The 22,472-nt window shown below is 34.3% G+C and overlaps 1 protein-coding gene across 1 annotated transcript in view; it reads right to left on the bottom strand.

Moving 5' to 3' along the window:
* FBXL5 (F-box and leucine-rich repeat protein 5) overlaps window positions 1-22,472 on the bottom strand; it is a 42,223-nt gene that overhangs the window by 3,437 nt on the left and 16,314 nt on the right. Inside the window, exons 5-9 of the mRNA XM_008590981.1 lie at window positions 22,277-22,402; window positions 19,318-19,466; window positions 18,628-18,710; window positions 15,837-16,562; window positions 4,858-5,006 (exon numbers count right to left, since the gene is read on the bottom strand). Coding sequence (XP_008589203.1) covers window positions 4,858-5,006; window positions 15,837-16,562; window positions 18,628-18,710; window positions 19,318-19,466; window positions 22,277-22,402 — 1,233 coding nt within the window. The remainder of the gene's footprint in view (window positions 1-4,857; window positions 5,007-15,836; window positions 16,563-18,627; window positions 18,711-19,317; window positions 19,467-22,276; window positions 22,403-22,472) is intronic.

Raw genomic sequence — 22,472 nt, 5'->3', positions numbered from 1 at the left:
CCATTTTTAAGTGACAAGTTACATGTGTCAAATATTTAAAATTCACAAAGTAGCATTTTTGTTAAGATTATTTTCCCTTAAAATAATACACAGTGTTAGCCATCTTAACCACAAAGTCAAGATAAAAATTTTTAGCACATATTATTCAGTATTTACCAGTAATACCCTGATAAGGAATCCTACAGTTTGAAACTCTTCTGCCATTCTCAATTTTTGACTAGGTTTTCCCTTTGAATATATTTCCAGTTTAACCTACTGTGCACTGTCCAATCCCCCACCTTTCCCCTTCTTAGCTTGTCTTCCCTCACCCTTTACACTGGTTACTGCTTTATCTACCAATCCCCTAGTACCCTTCCCTAAGACCCAAGCTCTGCCTCACTTCCATCCCCCTGTCCTGACACTTAGTCTTTCATAAGACACCTAAATTGCTGGGTTTTGCCAAAATGTATCTGATCATCATTTTATCAGTATGTAATTATATTATAAATTTTTTAAAAGGGAAAAATAAGAGGAGACTTTCATATAATTTTGGATATAATGGAGACTTTCATATAATTTTCCAACTATACGCCCTAAAATATTTCAAAATGTCTATAGTATTATTTTTTAAGAGAATAGAAAGGCAAAACATGTTATACTGAATTCAACAGTGGCTTAGGAAAAATCCTAAGTGGTGGAAGTATTCAATTGGTTTTCAAGAAAAATGTAAGAGGGAGCCTCAAAGGAGCAATTGAATCAAGGAAGTTATTCTCCTAAAGATTCACACTATCCAGACACCAGCTTTCCACCATCGTTCCCAAAAGACATACGGGTAAGACTCAGGGGTCCAGCATCCTCAGTCTCCACTCTGGCCACCTAGGACACTGTGCTCTCAAAGTCTGAGGGATGATGGTAGGGATAAAACGGCAAGAAAAATGAATGAATAAAAATCTGTAACCTATATTAGGCAGAAAGCTAACACAATCTTGCTGTTAGCATCTCCGTATTCATTACAAAACATAGTTCTGACTCATATTGATATAAAATGGGCCCTTCTCCTTCAAATACAAGTATGTACCAAAAAATATCTGAGTTTCAGTGGGATTCCAAGTGTATAAAGAGAGGGAGTTGATATATTGGTGTTTTCAAATTTGAAAGTAGGATCTATCTACAGAACCCTACAGGTAATTAACCAATAACTGTAATATTAAGTGCCTCAAAACTACAATCTCATCATAAGGTCAATAACAGAGCAGTTATTGGTGTCTGATCCTAATCCTCCATGAAAGTGATAGCATCCATCAATGGATTTTATTCTACTGAAGTCCAGGACAAAGCAAATGTGAAGACAACCACTGTTTCAAACTTAGTTTCATATTATAGAAAACATGCAAAAATAATTTCAAAAGCATGGAAATAGTAAACAATGTTAACAGTAAGACCCTTAAGCATCACAGAAGGACTGTTTTGAAAGACTAAATTAAAACAAAAAAAGAGCATCAGAAAGAAATCTAAGATACATTAGGTTGCCAAGTATCTCAAGCAAACAACTGTGCTCCAATAGACCCTGATAATTCAAAAGATAAACATCAGACTTTGGTCAGCTTTAGCTCAAGCAGCTACTTCCTCATGCTGGACTTCTGATCCATCTTAAATATCTGACTTATTACCAGCAAATTTCTATCTCAATGTAGAACAGAGAACCCAAATGTTTATAGTATATTAGGGCTAAATTACATGAAAGAATAATAAATAACACAGAAAAATAAAATTGCATAATCATTAAATAATCTTTAAATGTGTAGTAGAGGATACATTTTGTTAAGAAAGAATTTTTAAATTTAGATAAAAAACTATAAAGTTAGCTATTACTTCCTCAAATTTTTATTATTAAATGACTCGTTTTTCCTGGGTTTTAAGCATATTACTTATGCTGAATATCTGCACTTACCTTCACTTACCTTTAATTCCTCTTTAACTTAAATTAAAAACAAAAAACAGCAAATCATCTGAGACTGTATCACCTCCAGAACTATGAACTAATCTATCTTAATTCATAAATTACACATAAATTGAAATACAAATCAATACAAAAAAGTTTATTTGCTATCATTGTTCAAATGTTCTTCAGAGGTCTAAAACTATGCCACTCCATTTAACACTTCTTAAATGATGAAGAATTTTTTACACGTTATGGCTAAGAAGACTTCTTCTATATTCAAGTTCTTATAAAATAACTAATTTGAAAGTCATGAAGAATCATTAAGAAGAATCAAAATTTGCATGTTACATCAATGCTTAGTACAGTATCTTGCTCAGGTAGTTATTGTTTGAATACCTGATTACTAACTTATCTTCTCCAAAATCTCTGCTAGTGCTTGGGAAACAGACAATTCTGTCTTACTTATCACTTATTATTTAGATAATGACTAATTACTTGAATTTACTTCTTATAGTTAGTAACCTTCCAGTTAACTATGTAGACTTTCTTTTAGCAAAATACATTTTCAGTTAAATGTTATTCTCAAATATTTAAAGTATAATGTCACCTAAATATGCTTCCTCATTACTCTAAAACCATGTATTAAAACATACTGGGCCGGCCCAGTGGCGCACTGTAGCAGTGGCGCTCCCGCCGAGGGTTCGGATCCCACGTACAGACCAGTTCCCACTCACTGGCTGAGCGAGGTGTGGGAGCAACACCGAGGGTTGCGATCCCGTTGCCGGTCCCGGTACGGGCGCAACACTGAGGGTTGCGATCCGTTGCCGGACACGAAAAAAGACAAAAAGGAAAAAAAAAAAAAAAACATACTGACTACATTCAGAAATAATAAAAATAATAATAAAAAAGGGGCCCGTAAGCATTCACTAAATATTTACTACACAAGCTGAGTTGTTTTCAAAGATACAGGATCAATAGTGTCATCTTGCAAACTAGATACAATTCAACTTTATTCTAACACTTGCTAGGTTGTCTATATGTCTTTCTGAGGAAAAGATTACATCAGAGCACTGCTTTAAGGATAACTAGTTTCCATTTCCCCCAAATCATGCACTTCAACAAGCTATAAAAGGAGACTTAATAGTGTATTATACAAGCACTGCAATTTCTTTTAAAATCTTTCATTCAGATATCTTCATTATAATTCATTTGTTGAAAATTACCAATCATTTATGGAAAAAAATCTTACATTCAACAAAAGGAATATAACAGCTTCTTAGGAACACTTTAATCTGGATATTTGAAACCAGTTAAGATAAAAAGAATACTGACAAAGTGCAAAAGATTTTTAACAATTTAAATGTTATCGCATCATCTAAATTATTTCAAGAAGTTAAAAAAAAAAAACTCAAGTACACAGACCATAAAAATGAAATATAACCCACCCACCCAATAATATCTATATACCCAAAAATAAATATAATAAATTAGGTTGTAAGATTTATTCCCAAGCAAAATCTATGCTCTAATCAATGTAGACAATTTGAGTGCAACATACAAATAAACTTTTTTCTTATAAAAATAATTGCTTATTGATTACTCTCAATATGTCCTATAAACCTTAGGAAGTACAACACCAAACCCACAAAGACATAACGTTATGCTAAAACAAAAAATCTTTCTTGTCAAACCCACTGCATCCATGAAAGTAACTGCTTCATTACAGCAATCACAGTTTGCTTTTATAGGCTTAGCAGGCTGCAACTAAAATGACAATGATTTTCCCCATTCCTTGATTATACAATGGAGGCAACAGAGAACAAAGAAATGCCCCAAATTAGTGGTGACATATCAAGAACATGGGAGTTCACCTCCTACATAATAATGCCACTCCAGAAATAAGAGATCTGTGATCTCCTGTCTCCTTGTATATATTTTAAGGAAAATCCAATCTCCCAGAAATAATAGATTTGCTAACTTTTCCACCTCTTTGTATGTCAAAACTCCCTCTAGTTTTCCTGGCTCCTGTCAACCGTCCTGCCTGAAAAAACTCAGTTGATCTTCCTGTAATATTAAGACAAATTTGGCTCTCAAAGAAAACAATATATGTTATAAAAAGACAGGTACATAGTAGAATTTTAGCCATGTAAATTTTTTCCCATTTACAAGTACAGAAGGAGCAGCTTTTTATGTTTCTGGGAAATTTAGTCTCTACCAGTGACTATCATTCAACAGGCTCATTGTAGGACAGAATAGGCTTAAAAAACAAAACCAAAATTCAAAAAAAAAAAAAAGAAAGAAAGAAATATTTATCTGATGATTTTTAAAAGTACATTTAGAAATTTCTAAAGTACTTAGGAATTTCAGTCATATCTAGAGCATCTCAGCCCCTTCTCAATAGCACACACTATCCATCCCCTCTTCAGTCTTCAGTGAGATTTATTTGGAACCAGACCCAGAATCTCTGAGGAGTTCACATTACCAAAGTCCTCCTTTTCCTACTGCATTTGACAAAGTCATCCTACAAGACAAATGAGTCTATCAGCCCTAAGAAATCAGTATAGCTAGAAAATCAACATCTCTAAATAGTTAATGAGTGCTACAACATTTTAGAGGAATACCCCATAATTTTATAAGAATTTTAGTATTTCTATAAAATAAGTTGCCACTTTTGAATGATTAAACTATTACATGCCTCAAAAATATGGCAGAATACATATCTGAAATACATATCCATAAGAAAAACTTGCCTTCTGAGATGTTAATAAAAACATGTGATTTTTAAATTTTATCAATTTTAAAGGACTAAATCTGAAAGTAAGAAATTTGGTAATTTGAAGTCTAGAAAATTAAATAGAAACTATAAAAATTGTTAGAACTGCTAAAATTTAAAATATCAATTCCTTCAAAATTATCTCATTGTTAAAAGGCATTACCGTTAATGTTGTCACAGTAGTAAAAGTATTCATCATTTAGAGAAGGACATGCTGAAACCAAATCCTGCAGGCCTGCACCAGTTACAGTAAGACAACCAGAGAGATTAAGGTGCTCCAAATAAGGCAGCCCTCCTCCCAGAGTCAAAACCCTGTAAAATAAATAATTTGACAATTAGAATATATTAATCTATAACTATTATCCACTGGACCAATATTTTACATACTTTTCAATTTGATACAGAGAAAGCTTAAGAATTTCTGTAAAGCACTGATAACAAACCTCATCCTTAGGCATGAATACATTTAGTTCAGAAAAACTTTCTACATTTTTCCTAAAAAACAAAGAAGTTTATGAAGCTTTCTTTATAAGAACATTACAATAACTCAATTCTTAGAGGAAGGAAGTTTTAAACCCTGGAGTTAAAATGTTCATTCTCCTACTAAACTACCTAAGTATATAAATATCGTCAAGAAAATTACTGATGTTTTAAACCTAATGACCAGTTTGGCAGTGCCTTAAAAAATTACAGATAGAATTAGCATATGACCCAGCAATGCCTCTCCTAGGTATATACCCAAAACAACTGAAAATATATGTTCACACAAAAACTTCCATACAAATGTTCATAGCAGCATTATTCATAATAGCCAAGAAATGGAATCAACCCAAATATCCAGTAATTGATGAATGGATAAACAAAATATGGAATAGCCACACAATTAAATATTATGCAGACAAAAAGTACTGACACATGCTATGACATGCAGGAACCTTGAAAACATTATGTTTTCAAGTGCAAAAAGCCAAACACAAAAGGCCACATATTGTATGATTCCATGAATTTTATTACTCCATAATAGGTAAATCCACAGAAACAGAAAGTAGATTAGAGGTTGCCAGGGGCTGTGGGTAAAAGCAAACAGAGAATTTCTTTTGGGGATGATGAAAATGTTTCTGGATTAGATAGTGGTGACAGTTGCACAACTTGGTAAATATACCAAAAATTACTGAATTGTACACATAAAAAAGGGGTGCATTTTCTGGTATTTGAATTTTAATAAAAAAGAAAATCCAATGGCAAACCCTAGAATAAAAACAACTTTTGTAGAAATAGGGTAAAATGAGAAGGTAGCTAAAATGACAATGGTAGAGCTAAAAAAATATCAAGAATAAAAGTAAGAACAACAATTTTCTGTACAATGATGATTAAAGAGTATTACAACAGCAAAAACTGGGAAAAGTGGAAAAAGAAAAGGGATGTCAAGAAATTAACAATGCAATAAATTTATTTTAAAAATTAATATAATTATGCAGACACATGGAAATTAGAAAATAATGCTAAACAAAAAGTATCTAAACTTAAGTGAGATTAGAAAGAACTATGGAAATATTATTGGTAGATGTATTCAGTGAGGATACTGAATGGTAAAGACTGGGAGGGTACATTCTAAAATTTTGTAACTACATAATTGAAAGAGGAAATTGATCTATTAAAAACAGCTTATAAAGAAGCTAAACCCTACGAGAAATTTAAATGCATACTTTTCCACCCACATTTTCTTTTTTTTATTTTTCAAATCATAGGTTTCCTTCATCCTTACAGACTTTCAGTTAACAACAGCAACAGTTCAGAACCCCTGTGGGCTGGCCGGTTAGCTCGGTCAGTCAAAGCACGGTGTTGATAACACCAAGGTCAAAGGTTCAGATCCACTTATTGGCCAACCACCAAAAACAAAACCACAGAACCTCCATGGCTTGACTGGGCCACACAGACAGTAGTCTTTAAAGGAACACAGTACAGGCTTTAAAGTTTAATTCTCTTTTTCCTATGAAGTTGAATAGCTCATAATAAAAAATAAAATGTACAAATTTTTTAAAGTGGTCTAAAAGATCTCAGAAAGTGTCTCAATGCAAAGACTGCTTCATGTTCTAAAACTTAAAATTTTTTTAGCACATAGGACAAAGTGCACAAAATATAAAACTTCACATATCACAAGTACGCTTGAGTAAAACATTTGCACAGTCACTGGCCTTACTGAACTTAGTGGGTAATTAAACAAGTCCAAAAGTAAACAAACAATTATAATACCACATGATGCATATGCTCTCCTGTGAATATGCAGAAGGGCCTTGAGAGGTCAGAAAACGTTTCCCATAAATGATATCTAAGATGTGTGACAGAAATGATGAACAGAAGTTAGCCAACAATGATACATTACAGAGAGAGCAAACACAATGACTAAAGCAAGAGAAACACGGTACCTCAGAGGAAGAGAAAATAAGTATGGCTAGAGATATTGTGTGTGTGTGTGTGTGTGTGTGTGTGTGTGTGTTATGTTTATCCTTTCATTGTCTTTTTTGGCAAGGGTGAAGATGGGAGGAAGTAAAGAGCAAGGTATCTAAGAAGGTAATCAGACAAATTACAGAAGTAAACAAAGGCCAAGAATTTGGTTTTAATCAACAGGCAGTGGGACTCACTGAAAGGTTTACATAGAAGAGTAATAACAAGTAGTAAGAAACGCATTCTAGAAAAATCACTGTAGTCTAAGTCACATCACCAGTGCCCAAGTATGCCAGGTACAAGCCTAAACAGTAACATACAAAATGAATAGCATAAAGGTTCTGCCCTAAACCAGGGAAGGAAACATTCAACAAATTATTAATAATGTGTGCAATAATTAGAAACAGTTATAGAAAATGTGTACTAGTTATAGGAATAGCACAAACCAGGGAGTAATCCAAAAGAGGCACTCTTTAAAGAAGTAAAACAAAAGCAGAATTTTTTTCCCCATCTTATATGTTTTTTGGTTCCTTGTTTCCTCGATTACCTCTTTAACATCACTTTCTACCTTAAAATTATACTATATCATTCATACATATTGTAAGAATTTTAAAACAGTAAAGCCCCTGTCCCCCCTCCCATTCTTTATGCTATTTTTGCTATATGTTTTACTTCTACATAAGTTATAAACTCCATATTATTACTATTTTTAGAAAAATCAACATTAAATTACCTGGCAGAAGTAAATCCTTCCTTATCAAGTAATTCCATAAAAAAGGTAACCAAAAGACAGCCAGGATGGCTATATTATTGTCAGACAAAAATAAGACTTTAAGCCAAAAAAGGTTACAAAACAAAAGAGAAAACATTATGTATTAATAAAAGGTTCCATCCACCAAGAAAATAACACAATTATAAACACACCTGCACCTAACAACAGAGCCCCAAAGTACAAGGGTACTTCAAAACATTCATGGAAAGATTCATAATATCTTTCAATTCCATTTTTCAACAAACTTTTTGAAGTATCCTCATACATGAAACAAAAATTGACAGAATAGCAAGAAATCAAAATCTGCCAGAGAAAACTATCCAATCAGAAAGGAAGATAGTAAGATTGGAAAAAAGGAAAGAAGGATCAACAAAACAACCAGAAAAAAGGAACAAAATAGCAGTAACAAGTCCCTAAATATCAATAACAACTCTAAATGGACTAAATGCCTCAACTGAAAGACACAGAGTAGCTCAATGGATTATAGAACAAGAATCAACAACATGCTCTCTACAGGAAACTCACTTCACCTATAAAGACACATATCATCTGTAAGTGAAGGGATGAAAAAAAGTATTTCATACAAATGGAAACCAAAAAAGAGCAGGTATAGCTATACTCATATAAAATAGATTTCAAGCCAAGGAAAGTAAAAAAAAAAAAAAAAAACGATAAAGAAGGTTATTATATAATGATAAGGGGATCAATTCAATAACAGGATATTACAATTCTAAATATATACACACCCAACTGGAGAGAACCCAGTTACATCAAGCAATTACTATTAGATCTAATGTGAGAAACAGACTCCAACTCAATAATAGGTGGAGACTTTAACAACCCACTTACATCAAAGGACAGATCATCCATACAGAAAATTAAGAAGGAGATATTAGAATTAATCTCTAGGCCAATGGGACTTAACAGACATATAGAGAACATTTTATCCAACAGCTACAGAACACATATTCTTCTCAACAGCACATGGAAGGGTCCATGGTCTAGAATAGACCACATGTCAAAAAAAGTCTAAACAAATTTTTAATAACTTAAATCATATCAACTACCTTATCTGACCACAATGAAATAAAACTAAAAATCAACAACAAAAGGGACACTGGAAACCATACAAATACATGGAAATTAAATAACATGCTCCTAAACAATGAATGGGTTGAAGAAGAAATCAAAAGGAAATTTAAAAATTCCTGCTGACAAATGAAAATAAAAACACAACATACCAGGATCTACAGGATACAGCAAAAGCAGTCAAAGAGGGAAATTTAAAGCAAAAAATGCCTATATTTAAAAAAAAGAAAGACTTCAAGTAAACAACCTAACATTACACCTCAAGGAACTAGAAAAACAAGAACAAACCACACCCAAAATCAGTAGAAAGAGAGAAATAACAAAGATTAGAGCATAAATAAATGAATTAGAGATTAAAAAACAACACATACACACACAAAAAAATCAATGAAACAAAAAGCTGGTTCTTTGAAAAGATAACATTGATAAACCATTAGCTAGACTAATGAAGAAAAAAGAGAGAAGACTCAAATAAATAAAATCAAAAATGAAAAAGGAGACATTACAACTGATACCACAGAAATACAAAAAATCATAAGAGATTACTATGAACAGCAATATGCAAGCCAACTGGAAAACCTAGAAGAAATGGATAAATTCCTGGACACATACACTTACCAAGGTTGAATTGCAAGAAATAGAAAACCTAAACAGACCAATAAAAAGCAATGAGATTGAAGCAGTAATAAAAAATCTCCCAATAAAGAAAACCCGAGGACCAGATGGCTTTACTGATAAATTCTACCAAACATTTAATGAAGAACTAAAACCAATTCTTCTCAAACTCTTCCGAAAAATAGAAGAGTAGGGAATACTTCCAAACTCATTCTACAAGGCCCACATTAACCTTATACCGAAACCAGAAAAAGATACAACAGAAAAAACTATGGACCAACATCCCTAATGAACACAGATGTGAAGATCTTCAATAAAATACTAGCAAACAGAATCCAACAACACATTAAGAAGATCATTTAGCATGACCAACTGGGATTCATCCCAAGGATGCAAGGATGGCTCAACATACACAAATCAATAAACATGATACATCCCATCAACAGAATGAAGGACAAAAACCATGTGATCATTTCAAGAGATGCAGAAAAAGCTTTTGATAAAATCCAATACCCCTTTATGATAAAAACAATCAACAAATTAGGTATAGAAGGAATGTGCGTCAACACAACAAAGGCCATACATGACAAAGCCAGAACCAATACCATACTGAATGGACAAAAATTGGAGGCTTTTCCTCTAAGACATGGAACAAGACAAGGATGCCCACTTTTCCCACTCTTATTCAACACAGTACTGGAAGTTCTAGCCAGTGCAATAAGGCAAGAGAAAGAAATAAAGGGCATCCACATTGGAAAAGGAGGAAGTCAAGCTCTTTTTTTTGTAGATGACAGGGTCGTGTGTGTGTGTGTGTATGTGTGTGTGTGTAAAAAACCCTAAAGACTCCACCAAATAAAATTGCTAGAACTTATAAGTGAATTCACTATAGTGGCAACATACAAAATCAACACACAAAAATCAAGAGTCTTCCTAAATGCTAATAATGAAATAGCAGAAGAAAAAAATCAAGAATGTAATCTCATTCACAATAGCTACCAAAAAAAATAAAATACCTAGGAATAAATTTAACCAAAGAAGTGAAAGACCTCTACACTGAAAATTATAAAACACTGCTGAAAAACAATGAAGAGGACACAAATAAATGGAAAGATAACCCATATTCCAACCCAAGATAGCTAAAGCAATCATGAACAAAAAGAACAAAGTTGGAGGCATCACACTTCCAGACTTCAAAATATGCTATAAAGCTATCGTAACCAAAGCAGCATGGTACTGGCATAAAGAGAGACAAACAGAACAATGTAACAGAACAGAGAGTCCAGAAATAAACCCACACACTTATAACCAACTGATTTTCAACAAAGGTGCCAAGAATATACAGTGGGGTAAGCACAGCCTCTTCAATAAACGATGCTGGGAAAAACAGATATCCACATGCAGAAAATTGAAACTAGACCCGTATCTTTCACCATAAACAAAAATCAAGTCAAAATGGATTAAAGACCTAAGTTTAAGACCCAAAACTATGAAACTACCAGAAGAAAATAAAGGGAAAAGCTACAAGAAATGGGAATGGGCAGTGCTTTTTGAGTGAGACTACAAAGGCACAGGCAACTAAAGCAAAAATACACAAATGGGACTACATCAAACTGAAAAGCTTCTGCACAGCAAGGCACACTATCAACAAAGTGGAGAGACAACCTACAGAACTGCAGAAAGTGTTTGCAACCTACACATCAGACAAGGGACTAACCACCATGATATATAAGGAACCCAAATGACTCAACAGCAAAAATACAAATAACCCAATTAATAAATGAACAAAGGACCTGAACAGTCATTTCTCAAAAGAAGACATACAAATGGCAACAAGCACATGAAAAAAAAATGCTCAAAATCACTAGTCATCAGGGAAATGCAAATTAAAACCACAATGAGGTAGCATCTCACCCCAATTAGAATGGCTATCATAACAAGACAGAAAATAATAAATGCTGGGAAGGATGCAGAGAAAAGGGAACCCTCCTACCCTGTTGGTAAGAAAGTACATTGGTACAGCATTGTGGAATACAGTACGGAGGTTCCTCAGAGAACTGAAATAGATCTACCTTAGGACCCAGCTATCTCCCACTACTAGGTATATTCCCAAAGGAAATGAAATCATTATTATTTAAACATCTGCACGCACATGTTCATGGAAATGCTATTCACAATAGCCATGAGATGGAATCAACCTAAATGCCCATCAATGGATGAATAGATAAAATATACATATATATAAAAAAAATATATATATATACACACCATGGAAAACTATTCAGTTATAAAATGAAACGACATCTTATCATTTGCTGCAACATTGACGGAACTGGAAACAATCATGTAGTGAAAGTCAGGCACAGAAAAGCAAATACCTCATGACTCCACTCATACGTGGAATCTAAAAAAAGTGGTTCTCATGGAAGCAGAGAGTAGAATAATGGTTACTAGAGGCCAGGAGGGGTGGAGGTGGGGGAAAGGAGAAGTGGTAGACTAACAGGTACAAAACTATGCTATCTACCCTAAATGAATCACTGTGCAATATATGCATGTATTAAAACAACACACTGTATCCTGCAAATATGTACAAGTAAATGTTGAAATTTAAAAAAAGTTTAGATAAGCTATTTTTAATCAACAGCAGCCAATATTTATTTATTTAATTCTAGGAAAACCAGAAAATGTTCTATTAGGATCATACACACGACACTATCTGTGGCTTCAATCTAGTTTAAAACCTTGATTATCAACCTAAATTTTTACAAACAAGCCCTTCATAACCAACTTGCCAAAACTCATGTTACCCATCCCTGAATAAAACATAATCACTAATGCAGAAGGATACACTGAAGGCTCCCAGCTAGTATACCTGAACTCTTCTGTTCCCATGAGTTGTATGCTTGCATTAGTTGTCTTCATTCTCAAACCTACTGAAACCAGTTGTTCTTATTACTGTAATTGGTTGACCGAAACACTTATTAAACAGATATAATAAACACAAAGAGTTGCTTCTAAAACTTAAATTTATATTTTCTATTTCCTTAGTCTCTTTCAAAGGAAATACACACAAAGTGCACTAACTTCATTCCCATCTCTACTCAAAAGATGCTTCTTTCCAAAGAAAGGAGGAGATTCCATCTGAAGAAACCATCATGAGATGGCAGCAATTCAGTCACATCTTCAGGCTCCACTTCTAATTTTAGTTCTCTTGCTCTTTCTACCACATCTGCAGTTACTTCTTCCACTTAAGTATTCAACTCCTCCAAGTCATCCTTGAGAGCTGAAATCAACTTCTTCCAAACTCCTGTTAATGTTGATATTTTGACCTCCTCCCACGAATCATAAATGTTCTTAGTGGCATCTAGAATGGTGAATCCTTTCCAGAAGGTTTTCAATTTTCTCTGCCCAGATCCATCAGAGGAATCACTATCTATAGCAGCTACAGCCTTATAAAATATATTTCATAAATAATGAGACTTGAAAGTCAAAATTACTCCTTGATTCATGGGTTGCAGAATAGATGTGGTGTTAGCAGGCATGAAAACATTAATCTCCTTATCCATCTCCATCAGAGCTCTTCGGTGACTAGATGCACTGTAAATGAACAGACATATTTTGAAAGCAAACCCTTTTTTTCTGAGTAGGTCTCAACGGTGGGCTTAAAATATTCAGTAAGCCATGCTGTAAACAGACATGCTGTCAATCCAGGCTTTGTTACTTCATTTATACAGCACAGGCAGAGTAGATTCAGCATAATTGAGCATAAGGGCCTTAGGATTTTCAAAATGGAAAATGAGTACTGGCTTCAATTTAAAGTCACCAGCTGCATTAGCCCTTAACCTAACAAGACAGTCAGCCTGTCCTCTGAAGCCAGGCATTGACTTTTCCTTTCTAGCTATGAAAGTCCTAGAAAGCATCTTCTTCCAATATAAAGCTGTTTCATCTACACGGGAAATCTGTTGTTTTGTGTAGCCACCTTCATAATTATCTTAGATAATTTTCTAGATTTTCTGTATAACTTGCTGCAGCCTCTACATCAGTACCTGCTGCTTCATCTTGTACTTTTATGTTATCAAGATGGCTTCTTTCCTTAAACCTCCAAAACCAACCTCTGCAAGCTTCTGACTTTTCTTCTGCAGCTTCCTCACCTCTCTCAGCCTTCACAGAATTGAAGAGAATTAGGGCCCTGCTCTGGATTAGGCTTTGGCTTGTGGCTGGTGTGATCTTCAATCCACATCACTGAAACTTTCTCCATATCAGCAATAAGGTTGTTTCGCTCTTCTCATTCATGTGTTCACTGGAGTAGCATTTTTAATTTCCTTCAAGAACTTTTGCTTTGCATTCACAACATGGCTGTTTGGCACAAGAGGCCGAGCTTTTGGCCCTTCTCAGTTTTTAACATGCTTTCCTAACTAAGCTTCATCATTTCTAGTTTTTGATTTTAAAATGAGAGATGTGTGACTCTCTCTTTCACTTGAATACTCTTTCCTAACTAAGCTTCATCATTTCTTGTTTTTGATTTAAAATGAGAGATGTGTGACTCTCTCTTTCACTTGAATACTTAAGAGGCCATTGTGGGTTATTAATTGGCCTAATTTCAATATTGTTGTGTCTCAGGGAATTGGGAGGCCTAAGGAGACGGAGAGAGACAGGAGAATTGCCAGACAGTCAGAACGCACACAACATTTATTAATTAAATTTGTCATCTTATATGGGGATAGTCTGCGGCACCCTAAAACAATTACAATAGTAACATCAAAAATCAATGATCAGGGCCGGCCCAGTGGCGCACTGCGCTAGTGTGCCGCTTGGGAAGCGTGGCGGCGCTCCCGCCGAGGGTTCAGATCCCACATGCAGACCGGTTCCCGCTCACTGGCTGAGCGAGGCGCGGGGGCAACACCGAGGGTTGCGATCCCGTTGCCGGTCCCGGTCCGGTACGGGGGCGACACTGAGGGTTGCGATCCGTTGCCGGACACAGAAAAAGACAAAAAAAAAAAATCAATGATCATCTCAACAAACATAACAATAAATGAAAAAGTTTGAAATATTGTGAGAATTACCAAAATGTGACAGACATGAAATGAGCACATGCTGCTGGAAAATGGTACCAACAGACTTGGGAGATGCAAGGTTGCCACAAACCTTCAATTTGTAAAAAATGCAATAGCTGCAAAATTCAATGAAGCAAAGTGCAATAAAATAAGTTATGCCTGTAATCAATTTCCAAAAGCTCATATCAAAGATAAGCAAACAATTGCACAGCAGCTACCACTTACTGAAAAACTATTCTGTATCACTGTTAGATACTTTACAAGTATTCGTCTTAAATAAGTCTCCCGATTATGAAGTTAACTATTTTTGCATAAAGCCACTTATACAGAAAAATACAGTATCAATCTACAACAAGCTTTCCTGGCCTCAAGTCACTGAACCATGGTATTCTCTCCAACATTATGCATAAGAGTACTCACAACCTAACAGAGCTCCAAGTGGGTCCTAAAAACATATAGTAGAACCTAGCTGTTAAGAAGAGCCAACTTTCTATGCTAATGAATGTTTCACCTTCACCTCTCCTTTTCTCTAAGAAAAAAAAAGTTCAATCTGCTGAAGATCATGCTTACAAAAGAAAATAAAATGTAGAACTTCTCCCACATGTTCTCTTTATGACCTAAGAAAGCAACAGAAGATCACAATCAAAGACCAAGAATTCTAAACTCTAGCTAAACAATTAATGTAAACTCTAGCTCATCAGTGCTTTGGTTTCTGTAAACACTTAATGGCTGCATAACTGCACTAAATTACTTCTGTGGACATTCTGTGTTTTCCAGAATCCTCAACATAAAACCACAACATACACAAAGAATACACAGCAACAGAATATGGTATACATATTTTCTCTGTTACATGTCCTTGAGGGTAAAAATTGTATTTTGTTCATCCACTAAAGTACCTTGAAAAATGTGATGTAGCCATTTACTAAACATGTATTATACTTTCAAATTCATGTTCTTCCACATATCAATGGATTTGAACTGACTGAAGTGAAACTTCAGCTGATATCAGATGTAATATTGTTCTAACACTACGAAGTAGGACAGATCTTGCTTAACCATTTTGCTTAAATAAATCAACTAAAAGGCGTGACTTAAATCAAAATTTTTATATTTCATCTGAGAATGAGAACACATCCATTTCCTAACACCCTGGAACTTATTACTCACCTGAGGCCATGGTCTGTAATCTGATAACATCCAGACAGACTGAGAAACAGAAGTACACGTCCAGTCTCTTGATCACATTTTTCACTCCCAAAGTAAATTAAGTCTTTTCCCCCAGGCAATCTAGTCCTTGATGCTTTTCTACACACCGTAGAGGACTCCGGGAGTGTTGACATAGTTCTTAGAGCTGTTCCTGTACAACAAAATGAATGACCACAATACGCAAAGGCTGGAGAAGCACAATGCTGCTGCCAACAAACGCTAGTCCTTAGTCCAACAATATCCTTACTGTAACAACCAGAAGTGGAACAACTAAAGTTGGATGCTGTTTCCATTACACAAAGACTTTCAACATTTCTATGTCTCCATTCTACAGCATCTTCAATATCTGCCAAATCTTCAGCATCTAACATCCACACATAAGGAGAAGTGAAATTTTCAGAAGAAACAGGCTTAGTCCATGGGTGTTCATTATCTATTTCTTCTTCAATGCCCTTGTTAGTCAAATTGTGCAAACAGGCATATTGCTTGGCAGACTGCATGGGAATGTCCTTATTTTTCCATGTAGTAGAAGTAATTTTGCTCGCAGAAGTTTTCAAAAAGCCACTCTGATGAGATGTCAGAATTCCAAGAGCTCTGGAAATCTTCTCTAGAGCCACATCTGTGATTTTCTCACATCCAGACAGATCAAGATGCCGAAGATTCTGGCAGCAACCAAGCCAAGACCAACTATAATTAAGAGGTAACAAAACTATTAATGGATATTGTTAAATTCTTCAAAAGCACTTGACTATATGTATGTAGATGGAAACTAGAAGAAAGATTTTAAATATAATCACTCAAACATTTAGTGAATATCTATCGTCAGGCACTATTTTTGGTGTTAGGGATACGAAAATATAATGAGAGTAATTAGAAACTAAGAGTATTGCTAATCTAATAGAAGGGTAGGATGAGAGATGGGTAAGGACAGGAGAGACTAAGTTTATTATCCTAAAAGTTACCAATAGAGGACAGATTGTATATACATGAAAGAAAGAGAATAACTAATAATTACTGGAGGAAGATCCAGAAGAAATTAGGAATTGGAAGTGCAATTAGCCTTAGCCAGAAAAGAGTATATCTTTCCCTCCGAAACAGGAAAAAAAGGTGCTGATAGAAATGCTACTAGGGTAAGAAAGAGGGGGTACGCTAGTATAAGGTGAAAATTGATGGTGTCCAAAGAAATATATGAAGAGTGTAGCTTGAAGAAGATGGTACTGTTTCAGAATAACTATAAAAAATGTAAGAGGTAAAATACAGGGGAAACACTTCAGGAAGTAGGACTGGGCAAAGACTTTATGAACAAGAGTCCAAAAGCACAAGCAACAAAAGAAAAAATAGATAAATGGGACTATATCAAACTAAAAAGCTTTCACACAGCAAAGGAAACAATCAACAGAGTGAAATGACAACCTATAGAACTGGAGAAAATATCTGCTAACTGTACATCCAAAAGAGGATTAATATCCAGAATATACAAGGAATTCAAGCAACTACACATTACAAAAACAACAACAACAACAACAACAACAACAACAAAAAAACCCCAAATAACTCAATTAAAAAATGAGCAGAGGAGCAAAATAGATATTTTTCAACGGAAGACATACAGATGGCCAACAGGCACTTAAAAAAATGCTCAACAACACTAGTCACCAGGGAAATGCAAATTAAAACCACACTGAGATATCGCCTCGCCCCAGTTAGTCTGACAATCAAAAAGACAGAGAATAACAAATGCTGGAGAGGATGTGGAGAGAAGGGAACACTCCTACAATGTTGGTGGGATTGTAAATTAGTATAACCACTATGGAAAACAGTATGGAGGTTTCTCAAACAACTACAGATAGAGCTATCATATGATCCAGTAATCCCACTTCTGGGTATATACCCAAAGGAATGGAAATCATCATGTCGAAGGGCTACCTGCACTCTCATGATCATCACAGCTCTATTTACAATAGCCAAGATATGGAACCAACATAATGTCCATCAATGGACGACTGGATAAGGAAAATGTGGTAATATATACACCATGGAATACTATTCTGCTTTAAAAAACAATGAAATTCTGCTATTCACAGCAACATGTATAAGCTTATTTCACTTATTATGTTAAGTGAAATAAGCCAGGCACAGAAAGAAAAATACTGCATATCCTCACTCATAAGGGCAACCTAAGAAAGAAAGAAGGAAGGAAAGAAAGACCAGAGTGGAGTGTTGGACTTGCAGAGGGAGAGAGCATACCTAAAATTGCTGGAAGGGGGGGATGCACTGACATGGGGAATAATCACAATTTGTGGTAACGACAAACTAATAGTATTGATCTGACCACCACATATTGAGCACAGGTGGTGACAATAAGCTATGTATGCCATCAATATGCATATTCAATTAAAAAAAAATGCAAGCAGGAGATTTGCCAAATGGCACTTAAAGCCCAAGTGAAACTGAAAACTTTTAAAAAATATGTAATACCAATCTATATGGTTGCACAGCAAGGCTCAAAGGCCTAGACACAGTACGAGATTACAGAGACGGCAAGATGATACAGACTGGAGTTTGTATCATCAACTGGGACCTATGGACAAGAGGGCAAGAACTGGATGGAGGGTGATATTAAGTTACAGCCATATGTGACTGAGATCTGGTAGTAAAAAAATAATAGTATGATTAAACTGATTTTGCAAATGAGAAATTACAGAACAATTCTGATTAAGTTATAAAGCATTATATTTAGATATAAACTAACCTGTCAAATGCAGAATCTGAAATATCAGTTTGGGTAAGATCCAGATGCTCCAGGTTAGGACAAAGCTCTAAAATCTGCCTAACCTAAGGGGGAAAAAAGTCACTGTGAAGATCTGTAGAACTTTGGTTACACATGCAACAAACAACTATTAGTAAATATAATCCAGTGGTTCTCAAACTTTTGTGCATGAAAAAAAAAATCACTTGAATAAGTGCACTAAAATTATATATTCTGGGCTCAGATCCCTAACTGTTTTAGTAGTTCTGAGATTGGACCCAGGAAACTTACATTTTTAAGGAATACCCAAGGAAATTCTCATGTAGGAAATCACAAGGTTCACTTTTATAAAAGAGTGATTTCCTCTCACTTGCCCATCTTACCATGCCTTACATATTATAAAGAATCATATAAAATTGGGCTTCATCATTTAATACCTGTGAAACTGAATAAAATGTTTTTACCTCTCCTAGTCTCAGTTTCCTTATCTTAATGTGTAGGCAATGATATCTATGCTACAAAAACTGTTGTGAGAACCAAAATAAAATGACGTGAAAGCTAGCAATGTATGCCTACCCATAAGAAGGTACTCAATAATTGTTTTTTGCCTTAAATAATCTCAAGAATAAGCAAACCAATGTTATATCACTACTGTTTTTCTTAATACCCAAACCAGTGCTAATTTATACATACCATTTTGCTGGAAACTGCGGAGCTGTATGCTAATACTAAAGTTTTTACAGAAGTACCAACATATGGTAGAACGTTATGAATTAAGCCATGCAGTAAACGTTTTTCCATTTGTGCAATGCTGATAGCAATCGATTCTTCTGCACACTCCTCTGTAAAATGAATTCGAAAGTCTAAGAACTTTATACACTAACTTTAGTTAGGCTACTCACCAAATCACTAAATATGAAATACTTATCCTTAAACTCATTTATATAAACAATTCCATTTTCAGGCAATGAAAAAAAATCTTGAAAAAAAAATGAATACTGAGAGAATTGTAAAAATTTTTCAAGAGAACAGAATATATATCAAAAGAAAAATGACCCATAATAAGAAGTGTCATCAGTTATTCTATATAAATAAAAATGACACAGAACTAGAAGAGATTTGAAACTGAACCAAATTAGCCTGATCATAATGAAACAAGCAAGGCAAGGAGCCTTTGAATTTTTAAGAAGTTAAAAATGAGAATGGCTTTGAGTTTTACTTAATAACTTCTATAAAGCTTGGATGTTTACAACAGTATGCACTACTGTAACAACCACCACAAAAGAAAAACTACAAACTCCAATTTGATATAAGGAAAAAAACACATTAACTACACTAAAAAGAATGAATTAATCATTTTATCATCTTTCTCAGGATTGTATTATTATGCTTACCTAAAGACCTAACCTAAATGTCTCTAAACGTGAAACAGTTTAACAGGACAAGTTAAGGAAGTCTCATTTAAAACATAACTGGGTGCAGCAGACAAAAGGAATATGTCGAAAGAATAATTACTGAATTTGTTACTAATGGTTCTATATTTATAGATATTGTCTGAAATTCCTCCTTTAGCAAGACATATAAGTAAGACATAAAGGATAAGAACTACTTTAGTGAACCCTATTTATTCTACTATAATTTTATTCTCAAGCCATTCCTTTGTTTCTGTGGCCCTCCCTATCTAAATGTGTACTGTTTACTGTGAAATCTTTAAAAAAAAAGTTAAACATCATATGAAGAATAATAAGTTCTCTACCAGACTAGTAAAGATAGCTAAACTGAAAAAGCACTGAAGTAGATAACAGATCCAAAGTTTAGTTGAAATAAATACACTAAGTTTGGTAAAGCCTTCAAAATTCTTATCATGGTTATTACGAATTAATTTTCTAGAAAGGATAAATTAACTCTTCCCTAAGGTGACATCTGAACCAAAACCTCACCTCCTTCAAAGCTTTCCTCAAATTTGTCAGGGGACCTTAATCATCCTATTTTAAATTGTAACTTCTTTCCTATCTTCCTGGCATGCTTTCCTTTCTTTATTTTTCTCCACATTTATCACTATTATACATAATATAGTATATACTCTACCTGTGTTTATTGTCTGCTTCCCCTCTCCAAACTTTAAGCTCAACAAGGCCAGATTTTTCCCATTTTGTTCACTATTATATCCCTCATACCTTGAACAGTGCCTGCCATAGGTTAGCATATCACCAAATCTAACTGGAGAAGACCGCTTCCTTACATAGCTACATTCTAAACTTTCAAAACTATACCAAAATGTGGCATCTATGTTTCATAAAAATAAACTACTTTAGCTCCTGAAATAATAATCTTTATACTTATAGTTCTTACTTTCCACGTATTTAGTTCTTTCGCCAGGCCAGCTTACTTTCTTAAAGTGGGTAGCTTTACAAATAAAAATTTCCTACAGTTTCAGTTTTTACCAAGCAGAAAAATGTCTCATCTACTGATTTTTCATTATTTTCACCTTCTTTTAGTAATTATTATCTAGAATACTATCTAAGACAGAATTTATGTCTTCCTCCTCCATACTCCCACATAGCAACTCTTTGCACCTATATTACAGCATTTTTTAATATGTACCTTAAATTAAGAATTAAGTAGTCTAAATTCTCCCCCACTTGTGAATTCTTTAAGGGTGGGAATAAAGTATTATTCATTCTTGAACTCTCCCACAGTACTTAATAAATGGCTACACTAGTTTTTATAATCCCTTACCATTTATAAAGAATTTTCATTCATAATCCCTTACCATTTACAAAGAATTTTCATGTATAAGTCATGTGTCATTTAACAACAGGGATACATTCTAAGAAATGAGTCTTTAGATTTTGTTGTACATACATACAAAATAGGTCTAGCCTATTGCTTCTAGGCTACAAACCTGTATAGCATGTTACTACACTAAATACTGTAGGCAATTGTAACAAAATGATAAGTATTTGTGTACCTAAACATATCTAAATATAGAAAAGGTACAGTAAAAATACAGCAGTGCAGTAGGTTTGTTCATACCAGTATTACCAAAAATACATGAATAATGCATTGCGCTATGACCTTATTATGGCTGCAAATTCACTAGGCGATAGGAATTTTTCAGCTCTATTATAATCTTATATGCAGTCCGTTGTTGACTTAACCATCATTATGAACATGTGACTATATTACTTCTAAACTCTACAACAACCTTATGAAGCAAGTATTGTGACTATTTACAAATGAATACATAGACAGCCATGCTCCTTCCTCTGGGCCACAGATAACTCAATAAATGCTATTGAACTGATCAACTGAAATGGCCCTAAAAAACCTATCGCAAACTATAAAGCACTATAATGAACATACATTATTTCCATGATGAAAACAGGTATCGTTTTCTGATTTTTTATTTTAATATAAAAACAAATAGGAAACAGCTCTATACATGCTTAAACAAACAATTTAAACAATAAATTTTAAATCTGCTTATCATTCTTTTAAATTTTAAGTAGTAGGCTTAAAAGCACACATCTTTAGAAAATACACAAAATACATAAATCTTAACACCTAATAATTATAATTACTTAATTATCAAATATAATGTCAATTATTTAAAAACCCTGTAATAATTTTAATTCCAAATATGGCTTACCAGATTCGTCTATGTCCGCATCTTCATCCCACTCCTGAAAAGCACGACTTTCATCTTTCCTATTTTTCACCCATTCTTCATCAGGTTCAGTATCAAGTTCAGTTGCAGGACCACTATACCAGTCACCTACTCAATGAATAAACAAATGATAAGAGGAACAAAATAAGATTAGATTGCCTGTTACAAAAAAAAAAAA

The sequence above is a fragment of the Galeopterus variegatus genome, unplaced genomic scaffold (assembly GCF_000696425.1).
Source record: "Galeopterus variegatus unplaced genomic scaffold, G_variegatus-3.0.2 Scaffold6528, whole genome shotgun sequence".
In the NCBI taxonomy this organism is placed as follows: domain Eukaryota; kingdom Metazoa; phylum Chordata; class Mammalia; order Dermoptera; family Cynocephalidae; genus Galeopterus; species Galeopterus variegatus.
Note: the sequence above shows the minus strand (reverse complement) of the source record. Positions and strands in the feature narration are given on the sequence as shown.